Source organism: Triturus cristatus, chromosome 7 (assembly GCF_964204655.1).
Source record: "Triturus cristatus chromosome 7, aTriCri1.1, whole genome shotgun sequence".
Classification (NCBI taxonomy): domain Eukaryota; kingdom Metazoa; phylum Chordata; class Amphibia; order Caudata; family Salamandridae; genus Triturus; species Triturus cristatus.
The window spans coordinates 1862426081-1862447672 of NC_140590.1; the positions used below are offsets into that span (position 1 = coordinate 1862426081).

The window sequence follows — 21592 nt, forward strand, 5'->3', positions numbered from 1 at the left end:
CCTGACACCTTCCATAAGTTGGTGAACAAAGTCCTTGCTGGGTTAGAGACTTTTGGTGCAGAATATTTGGACGATATGGCTGTTTTTTTTAATAAAAAACTTTATTGAGTTTGAACGTACAGAAGCAGCTGGACACCTTTGACCATTGTATTTACAGAGTCACAGATTACCTTTGCAATGATTAGAAAAAGGTATGCGCCCCATTCCACAAACTCGACATATATATTTTACATTCATGTGCATAGGCGGGATCAGTTATAATCAGTCCAATTGATTCGTCCCTTTACCCCATACCCTGTGGTATTTAGCGGGACATCCCCGAGCTTCAAATAGGGGTTTCTCTTGTGTGGCACACCAGTCCACTCCTTGGCGCCATCTGGCTCTACTTGGGGGTTCGGGTTGTGCCCATGTGGCGGCAAAATCACGCTTAGCTACTGAGAGGGCTGTCCCTAGGAACACCTTGTCTGGTTGGGAACCGTCTAGGCCGTCCATAGCCCCCAGGAGTCGTGTGGGATCATGGGGAACCTGCCAGCCCAGGAGGTGTGTGAGCTCCGACTTTATTGCAGCCCAATATGAGGCCAGACGCGGACAGGTCCAGGTCCAGGTCATGTGGTAGAAACTTTCCGGTTCATGACCGCAATACGTGCAGCTCGGAGAGGGGCGCATGCTCGCTTTGTAAAGGTGTTCTGGGCTAAGATAGGCGATGCGTAGATAGTGATATTACTGTTTTTAATTCCACTTGGCAGGATCACCTGCTCCACCTTGGGAAGAAGCTGAAGGCTTTACTATCAAGGCAAGCAAGTGTCAGATAGGGCAGGGACAGTTGTAAACTTGGGACACCTTGTAGGTGGAATCCAAGATCAATCTTTATCATTATCTAGACATTTCTGGACTGGGCAGCTCCAACCACCCTGACTCAAGTCAGGGCATTCTTTGGCTTGACTGGGTACTACAGGAGGTTTTTGAAGGGGTATGGCACCATTAAGGCACCCCTCACAGACCGGACTTTCAAGAATATGAAAAAGTAGATAAACTGGACAGTAAGCTGTCAAAAGGCTTTTGCCACTCTGAAGGAAGCAATGTGCCCAGCCTCATTCTTAAATCTCCAGATTACTCTAATCAATTCATAGTGCTGAGAGATGCCTCTGAACATGGGGTAGGAGTGGTCATATCCCAAACAACGATGGCCATGACCAGTCTGTTGCTTTCATTTGCAGGAGGTTACTCCACAGAGAGCAGTGTTTGAAGTGCCGCAAAGAGAGAAGCCTTTGCTGTGGTTTTGGCCCTGAAGAAGCTGACACCATACCTGTTTGGTACCCACTTCCTAGTTCTAACTGATCACAGACCTCTCAGATGGCTAATGCAAATGAAAACCCCAAACTGCTAAGTTGATCCATCTCCTTACAGGGAATGGACTTCAGAGTGGAGGACAAACCTGGGACTGACCATGCCAATGCAGATAGACTTTACAGGTTTTTCCAGTTATATGATGAGGACTCTCTTGGGAAAGATTAGCCATATTCCCTTTCGTTTGGGGGGGGGAGGGTGGGGTTTGAGTAGGAAAAGGCCCCTTTAAGACATGGTCACCCCCACCTTTTGCCTGATATTCAATGCAATTTTGACAGAAGGTGCACTGGGTTCCTGCTATTGAGGTCCCCAGTGCCAGATCTCTTTTCCTAAACTGTACAACTGTTCCCCCATTTGGCAATACCTTTAGCACCCCCTGTAAGACCCTTGTAAATGGTACCCAGGGAACCTAGCACATGGGGTACTTAAGAGGATCCCTAAGGGCTGCAAGATGAATTGTGCCACCCTAAAGGACCCCTCAGCACACTCATGCAAACTGTCATGGCAGGCTGCGAGACACGGTGCAGAGAAAAGTGAAGACATGATATGGCACACCTTCTGTGTTACATTTTTGCAGAAACTGCATGCAGTATAGGGAAGATACCCCTACATCAGGCCTTACATCCCTAAAGCAGGGTGCACTATACTACATGTGTGAACATATCTGCATGAGCATATATGCCCCTGTGATGTCTAAGTCGATTCTTGGATATTGCAAGAGAACAGGGAGGCCATTTAAGTACATGTGCTGGACAATGGTAATTACGAGTTCCTCACCTACGGGATGACTTCACTCAAACTAAAGATGTTTAGCATCAAACATCTTGTATTAATAAGCCAACCCTGACTTAGGTAATGGATGTATTAATACATGCTCCAGGAGGGCACCTTAGAGATACCCCTTGAAAACCTACCGACTACTAGTGTACAGGCTGATTGATGTAGACTAGCCGGTCACCACAGACAGGTTTCTGACCCCCTGCAGAAGAGCCCGTGCTCTCTGAGGGCCGTAACAGTGCCTGCTATGGACAGAGGCATTGTTACCTACTCCAAGCAGGATGGCTAAGTAATCACCATAACAAAGCAGGAGGCTTCAAAGGCCACTGCCGCCTTTGATATGCGACCCAAGGCTACCCAAACAGGGGAAATGCCACCTCCTGCCTGGGCTCATTAGATACTAGGACAGGTGGGAAATTAGCTTGTCAGGAGGCATATTGCTCACCAGGCTAGTTCCACCCATAAGGTACGCTGCCTGATGTGAACACAAAACTTATAATTCTGCCATCTTGAATTTGGTGGAATCAGGCTCTCTGGGTCAGTGGTACGCCCACTTCCCACAGGAAGTGGTAATATAGAGGGTGTGGACACCCAAAAGGTAAGTAGCCCATTGGCTATTACCCGTCACTCCCCCTAATGCCCCTAAATTGAGTAATTAGGTGGAACCCCTGATGTCAGGAACTTAGATTAGACAGATCCAGAAGAAGAGGACAAAGAGCAGCAAGAAAAGCGAGAACTGAATCTGATGTGGACTTTTGGCGCCAAACCCTGCCTGCACCAAGTCTCGACAATCGTGACACAGCACCTCATCCTGCATCTGAACCTCTACCAAGAACCCCTGTGGACGGCCAGCCCTTAGAAACATGCCAGCAATCTCTCTCAAAGTAGATGAGCTACTCGCCTGCAGTCTGCCAGCACTGAAGAGGAGAGTCTGGTTTACCGTGTTGCCGTTGCCTGGACAGCCAGATGCAGCAGCCCCCCAGTAGGAGACACCTGTGCTCCTGAAGGTCAGATCTGTCCTCCCACCGAGTGAGAGAGCACCAGGACCGACCGGAGCTGTTCCGCACAAATACACAGGGTACCGGACCCCTTGTAACGACAAAGGCCTGTAATAAAACAAAAAATACGGAATCCCCCAGCCTCCCACAGTTCTAGGGAGCACCATCTATTTTATTACTGGGCGGCAGCGCTGAAATTTATGTCTCCTCTGGTTGTTGGAGAAGGGGGTAAGCTGTTGCCCTGCCACAGTCCATCAATCTATGAATTTGGATTGGGTGAAAAGGCAAACTGCTGCTTGGTAAAATTTGCTGAATCCAGCTATTGTAAAAAAAAAAACAGTTTAAAATTTATAAGGCTGCCTTTGCTATCTGGAGGCGAGTTAGGCAGCATCTAGGTTTTCTGAAAATAAATGCCTACATCTCTTTTGAGGCTGCAGGTATACTACCTCCAATTTTTCGAGACAATACTATTACTAGGTGGACGCAGAAGGGGATCTCCTGCTTAGAAGATCTTTGTCCAGATGGCCAATTTTTATCTTTTACAGAGCTAAAACTACAATATGGCTTATCAAAACATGATTTCTTTAAATACTTGCAAATTCATAGCTTTTGTAATACATTAGCTCCAGGTGGTATGCACCAATTTAGAAAAATTCCATTAATAGAACAGTTGGGGAAAAGTATGCCTATTGGTTTTTTCTATTCTGTTTTGATGAAGCTATTGCCAGACGACTTACAGTATTGTCAGGAAAGGTGGGAAAGGAAGTTAAATATAGAGAGAATTGCGTTAAATACTTCTATTTCCTTGGCAAATGAAATATTAATGACTGGTAGGATGCGTGCACAACATTATATGGCTATTTATGATTTATATTATACACCGGGTAAGATCGCTAAATGGGGTACAGGAGCAGGAACTAAATGCAATAGGTGTGGTACTCCAGCTGCAGATGCTGTCCACATGTTCTACTCGTGTTCAAAATTGGTGGATCTCCTATCTTCAATTCAATCCTTTCTGGCAGTAGTAGTGGGATCACTAGTATGCATTACTGGGGAGATGGTATTGATAGGAATTAAAACAGAAGCTGAAGTGCAAATAAGATCGAAGTCTATAACTTCCTTTCTGTTTATCTGTATGGTGATCCTGCGCGCTTGTATTACGAAAGACTGGATCTCCCCTGGCCCTCTGTCATTTTTTGTTTGGAGGGCCAGACTTCTGGCGACCTTTAATATGGAATCTGCAATCTATAAGACAAAGGGATATAGAAAGAGAGCAAAGGGGATAAAATTGTGGGCGCCAATTGCAGAATGGATTGAAGAGTCTGTAAAATAGGGTATATTGTGTGTCACAATCCTCTTTGATTAATACTCATTACTGGGGTCTGCTCTATTGTTATCTCTATTTGGGTTCCTAGGGCCTGCGGCTCCTGTTTTCCCTTTTTTTTGTTATTGTAGAACGCTGCCCTGTCAACTCACCTTATCTGATTTATATGCTGGTTCTGGTCGCCACCTATACAATGTTGTGGATTTTGAAATGTGATTGTTCCTTGCATAAAATCTTCAAAATAAAAAAAAATAACGACAAAGGCCTGTTTAAGTCCAGTCGAGACTCTAAGAGCACTGACACCGAGCTGCCATCAAGGGACATCAGCACCAGAGAGACCCACTTCCAGAGTGGCCTAGCTATCCTGTTTTTGTACCCTCAACCGGCGAGACTGAGAACCGCGAGCATCTTGGCCGCACAGAGCCCAGCCGACCTATCCACTCTGCAGCCGAGCACCCCAGCTGGGTACCAACAAACCAGCTGTGCCTCCTTGCTCCCAGGAGCCTTGATATCCGAGGTCCCCGTTGGAAACTCCCGGGCTTGCCCCCAAGTTCCCCTCTGCAGCTGTTTCCAGGTGGACCCCCTGCCTTCTGGTATAATGCACAAAGCTAAGAACCCAACCAGCACCAGCACCTCTTCACCCGGACGCCCCAGGGCTTGTAACAAGTAACTGGTGGTGGTACTTTGGAAATTAGACAAGTATGACCCTAAGAAACCAACCGTAAATAACTGTACGCCACATATGCCTTTTTTCACGTAGGAAAGCAATGCTGCGTAAAAACGCATTTAAGTGAACATTTTACTTACCTGTAAAAATTGATATTTAAAAAAGTACTTACTTGATAACATTTTTTTTTAATATAAATGTATATAAAAATACGACTTATTTTTCTAAATTGGTCTCAAATTTATTCTTGAGTGTGTGCCATTTTTTGTCTCCAAGTACAACAAATGTTAGCACTACCCTCTGAAATGCCTAAACTGCACGTCGCACTACCACAAAAGAGAACATTTAGTGTTATCATTTTTACCTCTGTTAACCAATCGGGGTCCTCTTGGACTCTCTACAGAGTGTACCTCGTTTTGGTCCACTATGGTTGTATTCCGCTTTAGGTGTACGTTTATAGATTTTCCTGATACATGTCCTTATATATGCACAATTCGCATTGCCCTTATATAGGTATAGGATCCCAGTCCTTATTTAGGCATTAGCCATGCTAGCCAAATACAGGCATGATCACCTACATCCGTCCACCCAAACGTCACAACGAGTTCTTAGAAACCAGACCCCTAAGCTCTTGGGAGTTTCCCTAGCCCAGGATTATTGATTTCTCCAAGAACTCATTTATTATGCATGAACCGCTATACCCCAAGGGTTCATTCATGACGTCTTCCTCTGCCCAACTTTACGTCAATGAAAACATTCCTAAGCACCTTCCAGGTATAAATATACCTTCCCTTACCATGGCAAGCCACGGCCTGGCTGCAAGACTTGATACTGCTCGCCAAGGCGACAAGTAAGGAGGCGACCTCGACTTAGAGGAGCCCGTGTCCCGGCCTGACGAACTGAAAAGACGCTGTCATCCCTGCTCACAAAGAATCCAGCTTCCAGTGTTCTGACTCCCTTCGTGGGTGTTAGAGTTCGAGAACCGGATAGAGATTCCAACCTCTCTCATTCTTAAGGTATGGAGCTGACTAGAACCTAGAGGGACTCATGGCATACAAACTTGGCATACAAACTCAGCATACAAACTATAGCATACCGTACTATAGAATACAGCACCTACTTCTTACCTTGTCCTACACTTAGGTACACTGGGGTAGAATTAGTTAGAGAAGCATCTTATGAGTACTCGCATTTTTAGCCTATGTTATTTGTGTATATGAATATATGTGTCATAGCTAAAAGATAATGCTAGCGCAGTATTATTTCTTTCTACTGTTTACGCTGTACATAATATATCTTGCATATGGTCTTATGATTGTAACAGCACATATCTCTTACACGAGAAATAAGACTGTTCAATAAATCCTTTTATTTAAACGCCCATCTACTCTTTCTGTGTAAACTCTGCAGAAATTAAGCATGCACGATTAGCTGAGTGAAACTGTTATCTATTGTTTCCACGATTCTGAGAGTGTTCCGATTCTAAAGGCAAACAAAGTTGTCATGTTTATGCGGTTGCCAGAAACAATCCCTTCTTGTTTCACAAGGAGTTTCTAGTGGCCTCTGAGTTAGCTGGCACTCAAAGTAATTAACTTTAATATACTCAATAGGGTATACTGACCTCAGTCCTATGCCAAAACTATAGTGTATATTATTCCAATGTGCAGAGCCTATTAGGGAAATAGGAACTACACTACATGGCGTCCAACGTTTGGTAAGGCAGTAATTTAAAGCTAGATACTGAAGTAACTCAGTCGTGCTTTTCTCAGAGACCCCTACTCACATACTCCAAAGACGTTTGGGGTGGGTAAGGTTAAGTATCCACCAAAACTGAATATGACAAAAATCCTATATCAGCTGTTTGGTTTGTTCAACGTTGAAGGATACAGTGTTCCAAAATATTGTGCACCTTATCTTTGTTTCTTTGAAACTTGTTCTACATTTTTCAAAAAACAATGTCCAATTACGGGAATAATGCTGAGGCTGTTCCAGCCGATGAAGCATTACATATCGCTGTAAATTCTACCGTTTTTTAATTAAACCGATGAGGATGCGATTCCTATCCATGCGAATATAAGAAGAGCCATCACTCTAAAACTTATACAACATGGCCTAACACCAAGAGGTGGTAGAGCAGTTTTCGTGATAGAGGCACACAAATCTTTTCAGGCAGTGGTATTCTATTCATGGATAGTATTCCCAGAATCAAATCCAATAACAAAAGTGTTTAACTTCTTTAAAGAAGATGATCCACCTGAGGAATATATTCCCTTCGAGGATATTGAAATTCCACTCACATACCAGGAGCAGGATCTCTGGTTTAAAGGCGCCCTAAAACATCACAAAAACATTACCAGGCTCGGTCCACTAGGTAGACCAGGAGCAACATGGCCGATTTTAGCCGGCTACACACCTCATCCTGACATCGAAGAGATGTCAGACGAGGAATTACTCACTCAACTAAAAGAGTTAATAAACATTTACAGACAATTAGTCCAATATGTCATGCGGACTTTCACAGTCCAACCACCATTGACAATTGCAAATCAAACCCCTCAACAGGGTAACACACTGAAAATTACTCCACAGACTTTACACACAGTCATGGGTAAAATGCCCACAAAACGTGAACAAATTCCATTCTGGTTAGCTCAAAAAATTACTCAAATCGAAGCAGTATTTCCTAATACTAGCCCTTATGAGAAACACAGAATTCTAACAATCTGTTTACCAATGGGGATCACACCACAACTGGAAGACTGCACCACATGGGGCACAGTCTTTGCTTCCATTTATTCTAAAATTCATGGTGTTCCGTCCATTGCGGTAATACCAGATGTCCTGAAACAGATTCAAAACTAATACGGGGCAGATCCTGCTCTGAATTTAGGTATGAAATTACTGAAAACTTTCGACCAGGTCTCAACAATATTATCATCTAATATTAAAGGGGAGGCAGCATCAGTGGTGATCCGTCAACGCTTAAGGGAATTTGATGTAACAGAACATCAACATAAACTACCCAGAATAATAGAAAAATCTTATGCAGCATTAGGCAGAGACAGTTTGGGTGGAAAACCTTTGAAACCACAACTGTTTGAAGGTCCTGAGAAGGACTCTATTAAACAAAATCCTACATCTTCTAAAAAGAAGTGGAAAACTAATAAACAAAATTCAAAAGAGAAACATTCTTAATCCCGAGGTAGGTCTCCTGAAAAGGAGCCCTCTGAAAGGAGGTATAACCTCAGGAATAGGGATTATTTGAGGATACTGATACACGTTCCTCTCGTACGTTTCAGATATCGTCACAGACATCCGAAAGAAGAGGACGTTCAGACCACAAAGAAGAACACGCGAAGCCCAAAGGCGATCAACACGTTCAGAAAAATAAATCAAAACCTCAATTCACCAAGAAAAAGGTAGCAGGTCTGAAGATCAGACATGCCGAGAATACTGAGAATACAACTCAAGAACGGTGTTACACGATCCTCCACTTGTACCGTAATAAAGCTCCCCTCACACACACTACAACTCCCATAATGCAACATCATAGTAGTTAGAGTTGTGTGCCGCCCCAAGCCTCCCTTGAGCGAGCTCATTGGCCGAGGAGCTAGTTTAAACAGAAGCCCCTCCTTGCATTCCTCGTTTGGCTTCCGAAGCTCTTGTGACCCTCGTTGGAACCCTGCCTCGCCCTGGAACCTTGTGCTGTATTTACGAGTACAGCTGAACCTGCATTTCTGGATTATATTGAGTTACACCTAGGAGATGTTCCTGCATCCTATGTGGAAACCTTCATCATCGTTGGATGGACCTCGCTCTTGAACCCTTGATTCTAATCACTTTGGCGAGGAACTATAATTTTGCCTGGAAAAGCTCCTCTCGTGAACCCCCGATAAGCACGCTTGCAAAGGTCTCGTGCTGATTTCCACCTCCCTGCCTCGCAGACTCGCTCTTCACAATCCGAGCACAACGTGTACTGCCTGCACACGTACCTAGGTCTTCCGACGCTGAAAGGATCCTTAAACCACAGCTTCTACGGGTACGTTACACGCGCTGCTCGCATGTTCATTTTTTTTTCCTTTTCTTTATTTAAAAGACCGGGACTTTTCAGAAGCTACCGCATTCCTGCTAATAGCGGATAACTGACGGCACCGAGGCTTCACTGAGTAAAGCGCGCCTCAATAAACTTTTCAGAGACGTCCTTTCAGTTGTTCTTTACACTCAAGAGAAGGCTCTAAACCTAAATCAGTGGAATAATTGTTTTTGATTCTAAAGCCTTAACCGAAGACACATGAACAGTGTTTTTTTGTGTTGTGTTGAATAGCAGAACTTTATGACTTCAGACCTGCATCCGTTCATGCCTGTTTGAGATGGACTTCGCTGTTACTGTTCCTTTCTGTTTGGAGTCACTCTCTGCATAAAGAACCCGCCTTACTACTCCTGTGGGGAAAAGTACTTATTTTGAAGCGAAAGCATATTCTTTATGTTCTATTGAGGAGGCTGTGGAGGTACACAACCATTCTTGATTTAGAAAGGTGATACATTGTCTTTTTGTTTGCCCAAACTGGTATAATAGTATCTTTTCTTCTCTCCCTGTTTGTTGTTTTGTCTCTCCTGCAGTACTGCCACTTATTTCCCTACACCTTCCTCGTGAGAGACTTCTGCCTTCCTGGTGGGCTTCCCAGAGGTCCTTTTTCTTGTCCCGGCTCGTCCGTGGGGTATTATTCATCTCTCAGTTGGTTGATCTTTCTGTAGATGGTTATACTCTAGGGGAGAGTTGAGATCCTGTTCTTCGCTCCTGTGGTTGCTGGCAGTCGCCCTTGGCTAATACAAGTAAGATAAGGATCAAGAGTGACAAACGGAGAATGGGCTCAGACAATGCTGGACAGTGCAGCAGAAGTAACAATAGCTCACTAGAACTTGAAGGAACTTCTGGAGATAGTCGACTTGAATGAGTACATAACAGTAGAGACTGTAGACACCAGGGTTAGTACTCCACAAAGGTTATATGAAATAACACTCCGGATGGAGGGAGACATACCAAGAAAAGTGAAAGCATTCTTTTGGGAGAAACTTTCAAGGGGTGATGATATACTTCTAGCAGAACAAGACTGGCCACCAGAATTTGTCAGGAAGTGCCCACATGGCGAGGACATCATTATGCCAGCCTTCTCCAACCATATTCCAATTCACTTAAAATACACTTACGCCAGGATATGGGCAGTTGCCCAGGCCCCAGCATTATACAAAAATCATGTAGGATGGGATGAAGACTCACCTCACCACAAAATACAGTTAAAAAATCAACCTACTGCACAAAGGCAGTACCCAATAAAGCAAGAAGCTAAAAAACTGGTCAGGGAGATCTTAGATCAACTTGAATACCAAGGGGTGATTATAACATGCACCTCCTCAATGAGCAATCCTTTGTTTCCTGTATCCAAACCAGACAATACATATTGTCTAGTTTTGGATCACAGACACTTGAACACTTGTTCTAAAACATTTGCAGTGCAAAATGCACATAGTACAGCATTAATGAATAACATTGTGCATAAAAAATATAAAACCACATTAGACATTTCAAATGGTTTCTTTTGTCAAAACATAGCACCTGAAAGCAGGTACTTAACAGCTTTCTCAATAAGGGGAACCCAGCGTCACTTTTGTCGAATCCCACAAGGGTTTAAGAACAGCCCGGGGTTATTCTCAGCAAGAGTAACAGAGTTACTACAAATTTATGATGATGAGGCATTGTTATATGTCGATGACATCTATCTGACAGACGATGACCTAGATAGGCACTTGAACAGGGTAAGTACCATTTTACTGGGCTTCGCCTCTTAGGGCTATAAATTCAACTCTAAAAAATCTAGAATTGCCCATCTCAATGTCCTTTTCCTAGGATATGAGCTTACAAGTGAAGGCAAAAGCCTGGCAGCTAACTTTTCAGAAAAGTGTACGCTGCTCCAACCTCCAAAAATGCTGAAAAATTTACAGTCGATTCTAGGTTTCCTAAATTTTGGAAGAACATACATTCTAAATTACACTGCAAGGATTAAACCTCTCTACAAATTAATAAAACCTGATTTTTCAATCAAAGATTGGACACAAGAACACACAGAAATATTGCGTTCACTCCAAGCTAACATGTTAGCAACAAATCACTTGCAAACACGCATAAATACACGCAATTTAGTGATCCGAATAATTTTGGGTCAATGCGGATTCACCTATTTAACATTTAATGAGGGTGAAAAAGTTTCAATTGCATAAAAATAACATTTAAGCAAAAATGCGCTTCACTTCAACAGAAAAAAATCTGACAGCAGTTCAAACCGCTGTAGCAAAAGAAAGAGCTCTAGCTCAGGGGAAAGGCATTATTGTTAGAGGTGGTTACACAAGCGAGCATTCCAAATGCAAAAGCTTTACATCCAAGATGGATACAATGGGTTAATTCTCTTGCTGCAACAGATGTTGAATATGTTTTTGATCCTGATTTAAAAACACAAGCATTCCTACAATGTGAACATGAATGTCCTCTGCCCACTGAGATTCTTCTTCTTGATCAGTACAAATTTATCATTTATACTGACGGATCAGCACAACCCGCTACAGGGAGTAATCAAGCTTACAGTGCAGCGGACGTAATCGTTAAAGGTCGCATGCGAGATGGTATCTTCAGACCTATGGTCACTAACACTCAATCTCTAGGAGATTGTACAGCTCAGCGAGCTGAACGACAAGCACTCAAACTGGCACTCGAAAATACGTATCGCGAATTCCCCACACTTATAGTATGCGATTCCTTTTACTGTGTTCAGTCATATAATGAATATTTGCAGAATTGGCTTCGAAATGGATTCAAAGATGTAAAAGGTGGCACAATAAAGCATAAAACGCTTTGGGAACAAGTAGTTCAGTTGCGAAATGGACAACAAAATACTCACGTGATACACACGCTGAGTCATCAAAGTGATGGCGTTCACGTTGCAGGGAATTCATTGGCTGATGAAGCCGCGAAGGGGGCTGTGCAAACAGCTTCCGTAGCTGCGATCACACGTTCAAAAACGAAAATAGACAGTGAGATATTGTTGGCTGTCAATGCTTCAAGCAAAGCCAGTGGTGCAGCGTTACCGAAACAATTTCCACTCAAGTACTCTTATGTAATTGATAAGAACAACGTTCCCTTTGCTCGAATCCCTGGAGTGGGGGATAGGGTAATTCCAAACAAGGAAAGTAGATCGGGACTGATCCTAGCACCGCATAAAGGTATAGCCTCTGCCCATGCAGGTGTTTCTGCAACTGTATATTTACTAAAACAAAGATACTGGTGACCTAGCATTAGGAAACAGACCAAAAACTATGTTTTGGAATGTGAAATATGGCAACAGATGAAAGTCTCCACAGTGAAACGTCCTGCGCAGACGCCCTTGTTAATTTCAGATAAACCATTAGCTTGTGTTTACCTGGATCAATGCGGTCCCTTGCAAAGGGATGGTAATTATAACTATATCATGGTCGCAGTGGATTCGTGCTCAAGGTTCCTATGGATGTGGCCTCAGCGCTCGGCTCACGCTCGAACTGTTATAAAAGATTTGCGAGTCTATATCGGCACATACGCAATTGGCACACTACATTCTGACCAGGGTCCTGCGTTTAGCTCTCGGGTTTACAAAGAAGCCATGGCCAGTTTGGGCGTAGCATTGCGGTACTCCTCTCCATTTCATCCTGAGGGAAATTCTCGAAGCAACGTGTTCCTGAAGCCAACCACCACTGGGGAAAAACCAGCCGTCCCAGCAAGGCCTGTCTAGTCAGAGAGAAGATTGCGGACAAGAAGGAATTTGGGCCTTCTTACAGACAACCAGTACCTGTCCTAGCTATCCACGGAACAAGAACAGTACTTTTGCTGGAAGAAAGGAGAAAAGATTTGTGTCAATCGACCTCATCAAACCACACTATGTGGCCAATACTAAACAGTAGGCCTTGTGGACTCCGACCTAGTAGCAAACGCACTCTTCTCGCTACTATACAAGAAGTTCAGACTGAAAGGCTCATCACCATCGAGAATTCAGCAGTAACAGTTGAAGGACTATGCAATCATGCTATGAAACTCGTCCCTCTTGAAACTCAAATAACAGTTCGTCCACACACACCTGTCTACACCAATGTAACACGTGATCAACTGGTTCCAGCGATTTCAATGAATCCTGATGCAATTCCAACAATTGACTGAACTGCTTCTGGCTACTTCATTAACTTGGATACGTTTTCTGAGGATCCAAGTGAGCCCGAAACGACCCCAGCCCAAAAAACTTTCAAAGAACAAGCACAAGACTTTTTTCATTTTCTGAAAGAGACATATCTGGTTTCACCATGGACTGAACTATGGATTATTTCTGGAATATTTTTCTTTCTGCTTTGGCTAGCTTTAGTAATGACTATTTGCGTGCCAGTGAATGGCAGATATATTCATTTAGACACTGAAAGTAAACATGTGAACTTACTTTTAAAGCCACACAAAATCATCCCATCGTGAAGCAAGAGACTTGTCAGCAGTGAACATAACAGCCGTTCCTATACAAGATGATATAGTTTGGGACAAAACCGATTATGATATATTCAGCCCGTCGGAACTTTTGAAAATTCCACACTTATTTAAAATTTCATTAAGTGACATTATTACCTCTAGTACCTATTCTGATGATTAGGACATTGAGACTGTTAATAACATGATGTCTGATCTAGAAAGGTCTGCTGCATTTTCTAACAATGAAAACTTAGAGGGTTCATCAGACTACGAACAGCTTTATTGTTATAACCACTATGGTCATCATTTCTTGCATAAATCTGCAACACCTAGAAATGTGTTTATGTTTAACCAATGGGAAGATTGTCCTACACCACCAAGGGGTAGTTCAAAAACATTTGCAAATAAGTTCCATATTTTTCAGGATACATCTGATCCAGAAACATTTTTCAATAGAAATGTAAACAAAACATGACAGAAAAGTATGTTAACAAATACTAAACAGATTTATTCTGTAGCCTTTATTGCCCAATTGTCTAGACAAGGGTTTGACTTTTGTAAAGACACAATTGACACAAAATGTGTCTGGGGTTCTAAAGATTGGCAAGTGCAGGGGATGGAAGCTTTGTTTAAAGCCTGTATCATCAATCAGCAAATAATGTTTTTGAATGACACTGGGCAACAAACATCTTGCCTTGGATTAGCCAAGATCAAGGACATGAACACACCTTCTGTGCCAACACCTTCAAGTAATAGCACTTTACAGGAAGCGGTCACAGTAGACACCATACTACAACACAACAGATCAGATCCTGAATGGGAAAAATGGTTGCTCTGGCCCACAGACACAAACATCTGTCAAGAAAGATTCCTGACTAGAATACAGGGTTTTACTATCAACAGGCCAGACCCACGTTATGTTCAAAGACAGCATCCAGGGGTAGTAACAACATACAGTGTAGGAAAATTGTGCCTCAACTGGTTACAGAAATCTACACTCGAGGATGTGAAACAACACTTATCTTTACTTAAAGAAGGCGCAGACCTTAGGGATTTCTTGCTAGGACCAAGAAAACCGCATCAAAAACGTTTCATATTTGCCGGCATCTATGCTGCTTACAATGAAATATGGAAGATTACCCAAGCAGAGACTGCAAAACGAATACGAGAAATTGATCGTATTAATTTAGAGAAATCTCTCGCTGTGGTCGACAATGGGTTAACGACTGTCATCCGGGATATATTGACTGGGCAACATTGTATCCTCTGCTATTGACATATTGGAACAAGATTGAGCCATGCTGCCACAAGGCCAATCTCCGTTACTTTCAATTATGCTATTAGACTGGATGCTGCAATCCTTGCGTGCAGGCTATATGCCTTGGCGTTTCATCAACACGTCGTCTGTTTACAAAATACAATCTCACTGATAAACAGATCAAACTGACACAAAGGGGAGCAAAGTATACAGTGCTGAGCATTGAAAAACTGGAAAAATTGCCATTTACGGTAGCAGAAAAACGAGCTACAGAATGGATCATTCATGGCAAAATAACTCTGCCTGTTACAACTTTCCATTTTCAGTATTGCCTCAAACAAATGCAAGTAGGCAAATATGAATGGTTGGGTAAAGAATACATTAAGACAGCCTGGGATTTACTTTACACACACAGATGTTGGAGTGGGGGTCGTGAAGTGTTTATTAGTGGTACACACTGTGAAAATGCACTGAGCGGGTCACTCATTTCTCTGGATATTAGTTTACACAGGGCTTGTAACGTTCTGTGGCAAACCTGTTCTGCTACCTGCAGGGTACACCAGCTGCTGTGATTAATCCAATGTTTGGCCAACTTTCGAATGGGAGTTACCTCATGTTGAATGATCAGAGTTGCACTGGCATGCTGCAAGGAATCCCATATCTGGTAACGATTAGTGCCAGGGTCACTTGCTGTATGCAAGTATTGCTCCCACAAAAATGGAAACAGTCAGGGAGTCGCCTTTATGGCCTTCATTGAATGTTTCTTCTATATGATTTGATACTTTAAGCAGAATGGAAGCCATGCTTTTACAACAAACCGTGCATTTGAGCTCGGCCAAAGAAACCTACGATCTACAAATTGCAAGGACTTCGGCTGAGATACAGGCTTTAATAAGTACAAACTGCCCTATACATTTCATAGAAATGATGGAACGTATCTTCAACATGTCTGATACGAGCGGCATTGTACATGTATTTAAGAGCATATGTTCCAGACTGTTAACACCTTTTCAGGCAGTCCTCGGAATCATTCCACACTTCGTGCACTCGGTGTTTGGTGGTCTGCCACTAATTCTAGCACTCGTTGCAGGAATCCTGTTATTATTCCTACTACTACGCTAAGCCAAGCCAATCCACCGGCGTCACTCCCAGCAACTTGGAGAAAGCTCTCCTAGAACGGAGGTGTCGTGAGCGCACAGTACAACTTTTGGGCTTACCATGTCCCGATAACGGCCCATGCTTTGTGTTGTCCCCAGAGGCTACCAATCCTGATGACAGCATTCGTTGAGATCTCACAGACGCAACATGCTACTGCTGAGGTACAAGATGGATCAACAGGCACTCGGGTAACATCGGAAACGGTCACTGCTACTGGCGATGCTTCACATCTATGTGCAGTTAATCTTCTAAACGAGGTATTCCAACTGTCACCGACATCGGTAGACGATCTTTTGTCTACAGGAGTGGAGGATTTCATGTTTTCACCAGACCCTTGCACTGATTTTGATTCGGCTTACAGTGTACCAGGGATGCTATGAATTTGGCCTCCATATTTTCAAAACAGAAAAACTTGGAACGCAACTTGGAGAAAGCTCTCCTAGAAAGGAGGTGTCGTAAGTGCACAGTACAACTTTTGGGCTTACCTCGTCTACGAGAATTAAATACCACATGGTTTCTGTCATTCAGACCAATCTGGCAAGACTGCATTTTACCTGTTCTACGCTGCCTGCTTTGCAGTGAAGAATGCGTACTAGACATCTGTCAAACACTCCCATCAGTCATGCCAACGGATATCGATACTCTGCTGGACCCGATAACGGCCCATGCTCTGTGTTGTCCCCAGAGGCTACCAATCCTGATGACAGCATTCGTTGAGATCTCACAGACAAACATGCTACTGCTGAGGTACAAGATGGATCAACAGGCACTCAGGTAACATCGGAAACGGTCACTGCTACTGGCGATGCTTCACATCTATGTGCAGTTAATCTTCGAAACGAGGTATTCCAACTGTCACCTACATTGGTAGACGATCTTTTGTCTACAGGAGTGGAGGATTTCATGTTTTCACCAGACCCTTGCACTGACTTTGATTTGGCTCACAGTGTACCAGGGATGCTATGAATTTGGCCTCCATATTTTCAAAACAGAAAAACTTGGAACGCTTCCTAGAATTGACTTTTTTCTAAATTTCAAAATACATGGCAATTTGATTCAATCTGCTTACAGTAGAACTATTCATAGAGAACAGACTTCTTTGAACACTTCCAGGGACACATTGTCACCTTTATTCACCACAATTTCATTTATGTACCATGACATAAAATGGAGTTTGAAATTTTCTTATATAATGTGAACCATTTCATCATATGTTTATATTCATGTTCGTTCATTTAGCATCTTTTGTAAACATACGCTTAAAATGAACACCTGCTTTAGTATGTACAGCACCTTTGCATTTCATGTCTAGCTGGACTTTTTATAACAAAGACTTATTTTAGTATGTTTTTAGCAATATCTGGTACTCAATTTTAATTTTAGCATTTTATTGTTTAGCATTTAGTACAATCGTTCATTTGAAAATGGAGTGGGTGTTGTATTCCTCTTTAGGTGTCCGTATATATTTTTTCCTGATACATGTCCTTATATAGGCACAATTCGTATTGCCCTTATATAGGCATAGGATCCCAGTCCTTATTTAGGCATTAGCCATGCTATCCAAATACAGGCATGGTCACCTACATCCGTCCACCCCAACGTCACAACGAGTTCTTAGAAAACAGACCCTTAAGCTGCTGAGAATTTCCCTAGCCCAGGATTACTGATTTCTCCAAGAACTAATTTATTATGCATGAACCGCTATACCCCAAGGGTTCATTCATGGCGTCTTCCTCTGCCCGACTTTATTTCAATGCAAATATTCCTAAGCACCTTCCAGGTATAAATATACCTTCCCTTACTATGGCAAGCCATGGCTCGGCTGCAAGACTTGAAACTGCTCGCCACGGCGACAAGTAAGGAGGAGACCTCGACTTAGAGGAGCCCGTGTCCTGGCCTGACGCACTGACAAGATGCTGTCATCCCTGCTCGCAGAGAATCCAGCTTTCAGTGTTCTGACTCCCTTTGCGGGGTGTTAGAGTTCGAGAACCGGATAGAGATTCCAACCTCTCTCATTCTTAAGGTATGGAGTTGACTAGAACCTAGAGGGACTCTTGGCATACAAACTTGGCATACAAACTATAGCATACCTTACTATAGAATACAGCACCTACTTCTTACCTTGTCCTACACTTGGGTACACTGGGGTAGAATTAGTTAGAGAACGCATCGTATGGGTACTCGCATTTTTAGCCTATGTTATTTGTGTATATGAATAATATGTGTCATAGCTAAAAGATAATGCTAGTGCAGTATTATTTCTTTCTACTGTTTACGCTGTACATAATATATCTTGCATACGGTCTTATGATTGTAACAGCACATATCTCTTACACGAGAAATAAGACTGTTCAATAAATCCTTTTATTGAAACGCCCATCTACTCTTTCTGTGTAAACTCTGCAGAAACTAAGCATGCACGATTAGCTGAGTGAAACTGTTATCTATTGTTTCCACGATTCTGAGAGCGTTCCGATTCAAAAGGGAAACAAAGTTGTCATGTTTATGCGGTTTCCAGAAACTACTCCCTTCTTGTTTCACAAGGAGTTTCTAGTGGCCTCTGAGTTAGCTGACACACAAAGTAATTAAGTTTAATATACTCGATAGGGGCATACTGACCTCAGTCCTATGCCAAACCTATAATGTATATTATTCCAATGCGCAATACATTAATTACTCGGTCAAATACATCAAGTATGTAATAGATTCAATACTCAACACCATTAACAAGTAGTGAAATAGAGTCACAATTCTAAAATACTATTTAGTAAGGAATAGATTAAATATGCTTTAAAAATGTTAAACAAGGCAATATATTCACTGTTATCTTATAGGTATATGAATGGATTCACTATTCCAATACTATTAAATTAGGGAATAGATTCACTACCCTGCAAAAATAAAAAATATGGGATGATTTTCACTATGTTGCATGAATAAGTACATGGAACAGATTCACTACTCTGTGATAATTTTAAATTTGGGAAATTATTCAATAAAATAATAAGTATGTGAATAGATTCACTACATTGTCACATTAATAAGTATGGTGGAAGATTCATTGCTGTGTCACATTAACACGTTTTGGAATAGTCACTCCCCAGTAACAATATTAAGTATGGGAATAGGTTTACTACTCTAACAATAACAGATTCACTATTCAGCAACATTAATAAGTATGGAAAATGATTAACTCCTCCTTAACACGGACACATATGGAAATACATTTACTACTCAGCTTTATTGAGAAGTGCAGGAATAGATTCATTATTCAAACCCATTAACAATTTTGGAACAGAGTCTCTACTCTAACATTGAAAACTGTGGGAATAGGGTATCTTCTGTGCTACATTATTACATATGGGAATAGACTCACTGCAACGGAAGAACCCTATAGTGCTCCACTGTGCTTCACTGCAGTTGCAAGAATGCAGATTATAGGACTTGATATCAAAATATATTAATAAATGTGAAGATTTAGACAACAGTTAAATAATTACAGAACAAAGAAATTTCAAATACATTTATTGTGGAAAAAGGGTAACACAATACAGATATAAACTTGTTATTCTTCAATAATGCAAAATGTTTCAAACCCTTTTTAAGGTAGTACTGAAATGATGTGCTTTGGCTACCCCCATTTTAGTACACCATACTAACAGTAGTCCTACTTGGTACAAATATGCATAATCTGTCTGGCACTTAAAGTGGCTGATAAGGGTTAAAATTCCACTCATGAAAAATCAGAAAACTGCTTTCTAAATCGAAAAATGTTTTCCCTCTTGTCAAGTCCAGGATATTTTGTAAAAATAAAATAATGCTCTTATTTAAAATCTGATTTGCACATGGGAGACATTAGTTGTGCTATTTCAAACTCAAAGCATTACAGACTGCCAAAAATACATTAAAAACTACTCCATGCCATATGATCAGTTCTGCTGTAGAATACTTGTCTGCATGTGAAGAAAAGACGTCAAGACTCTCTGACTATTGATGTTTATTTCAAAATAAAATCACTTTTAACACTCAGTTACTATTAATGTAATGAAGGCAAAGACTGATCTTCATTATAGAATGTAGTGCATGAAGAGTGCCTAGTCCCGTAGGAATTCTCTGGTGCCACAGAGGATGTGATTTATGAGTTAAACTCTCTTACACTTTATGCAGAAAAATTACTCACTTTAGTATATTTTATGTGCATTTAAAAATTCAACATTTGGACAAAGCTTTGCTCCTGTGAGCTATATGGTGATATAGAGTACCTGGCTTTTGAGTAAATCTCTTCTCACACTCCATGCATTTATAAGGCCTCACTCGTGGGTATTCTTTGATGAATTACAACAGCTGATTTTAGAGTAGAGGTCTTCTCACATTTAGTGCAGTGAAATGACCTCAAAGATAAGTGTATTCGTTCATGATTTCAAAGCTGTGACCTATATCTGAAACATTAGTTATACTCAGCTCAGTGAATTGTTACTGTGTATTCTTTGGTGCCGTTGAAGATGTTGCTTACAAATAAATCTCTTCTCACACTCTGTGCAGTGAAAGGGCTTACTTTCTGTGTGTTTTCTTTCGTGGTAGAGAAGACTCGATTTTTGTGAAAAACTTTTCTCGCAATCAGTGCAGTAATAAGGCCTCACTCCTGTGTGTGTTCTTTGATGAATCAAAAGAGAAGACTTTCGTGTGAAGCTCTTGTCACACTCCATGCAGTGAAAGGGCCTCTCTTCCATGTGTATTGTCTGGTGCTGTAGAAGATGTTGCTTACGAGTAAATCTCTTCTCACACTCATTGCAGTGAAAAGGCCTCATTTCTGTGTGTGTTCTTTGGTGATATAGAAGATTTGACTTTTGTGTAAAGCTTTTCTCACAATCAGTGCAGTGATAAGGCCTCACTCCTGAGTGTGATCTTTGATGAATCGAAAGAGTGGCATTTCGAGTGAAGCTCTTGTCACAATCCGTGCAATGAAAGAGCCTCCCTTCAGAATGTGATTTTTGGTGCTTAAGTAGAGAGGTCTTTTGATTAAAGCTCTTTTCACATTTGGTGCAGGGATACCGTCTCAGCCCAGTGTGGACTCTTTGATGCTTCGTCAGAAGTGCCTTCCTGCTAAATCTCTTCTCACACTGAGTGCAGGTAAAGGTTCTTTTCAACTTGTGTGTTCTCTGGCATTTTTTTAAGGTGAACATGTGAGTTGAATTCTTCTTGGGCTCGAAGCATGTATGGGACTCTTTCTCATTCATTATGCCTACCTCTGATTGGTATGCTGGAGAATGAAACAGGAATGCAAGAATATAACTTAGAAATGGTTTAAAACAGAAGCATAGAGTTGTGATGTTGCATGCCAAAGGGTCACAGTGTCAATGCACGTAGATGTTAGATGTTTTAAAACATACTTTCTGTTAATACACAAACATTGAGCAGTCAACCAGACATGACGTGCTGTCACTTAAAGTAATAGGAGATTACCCAGACATCAGTGCTAGACATGAAGGACTTACTTACCGGTAACGCTTTTTCTGGTAGAGAATCTTATCGC

General features: G+C 41.8%; 1 protein-coding gene across 2 annotated transcripts in view; it reads right to left on the bottom strand.

Moving 5' to 3' along the window:
* The window catches only part of LOC146813512 (uncharacterized), a 451939-nt gene that overhangs the window by 62855 nt on the left and 367492 nt on the right, over window positions 1–21592 (bottom strand). Inside the window, exon 10 of one of the 2 annotated variants that reach the window (XM_085620295.1) lies at window positions 19568–21319. The exons of the other annotated variant lie outside the window; for it this stretch is intronic. Within the exon in view, the coding sequence (XP_085476421.1) occupies window positions 20517–21319 (803 nt within the window). The 3' untranslated portion in view covers window positions 19568–20516. Of the gene's footprint in view, window positions 1–19567; window positions 21320–21592 lie in introns of those variants that run through there. 2 annotated transcript variants of the gene reach the window in all.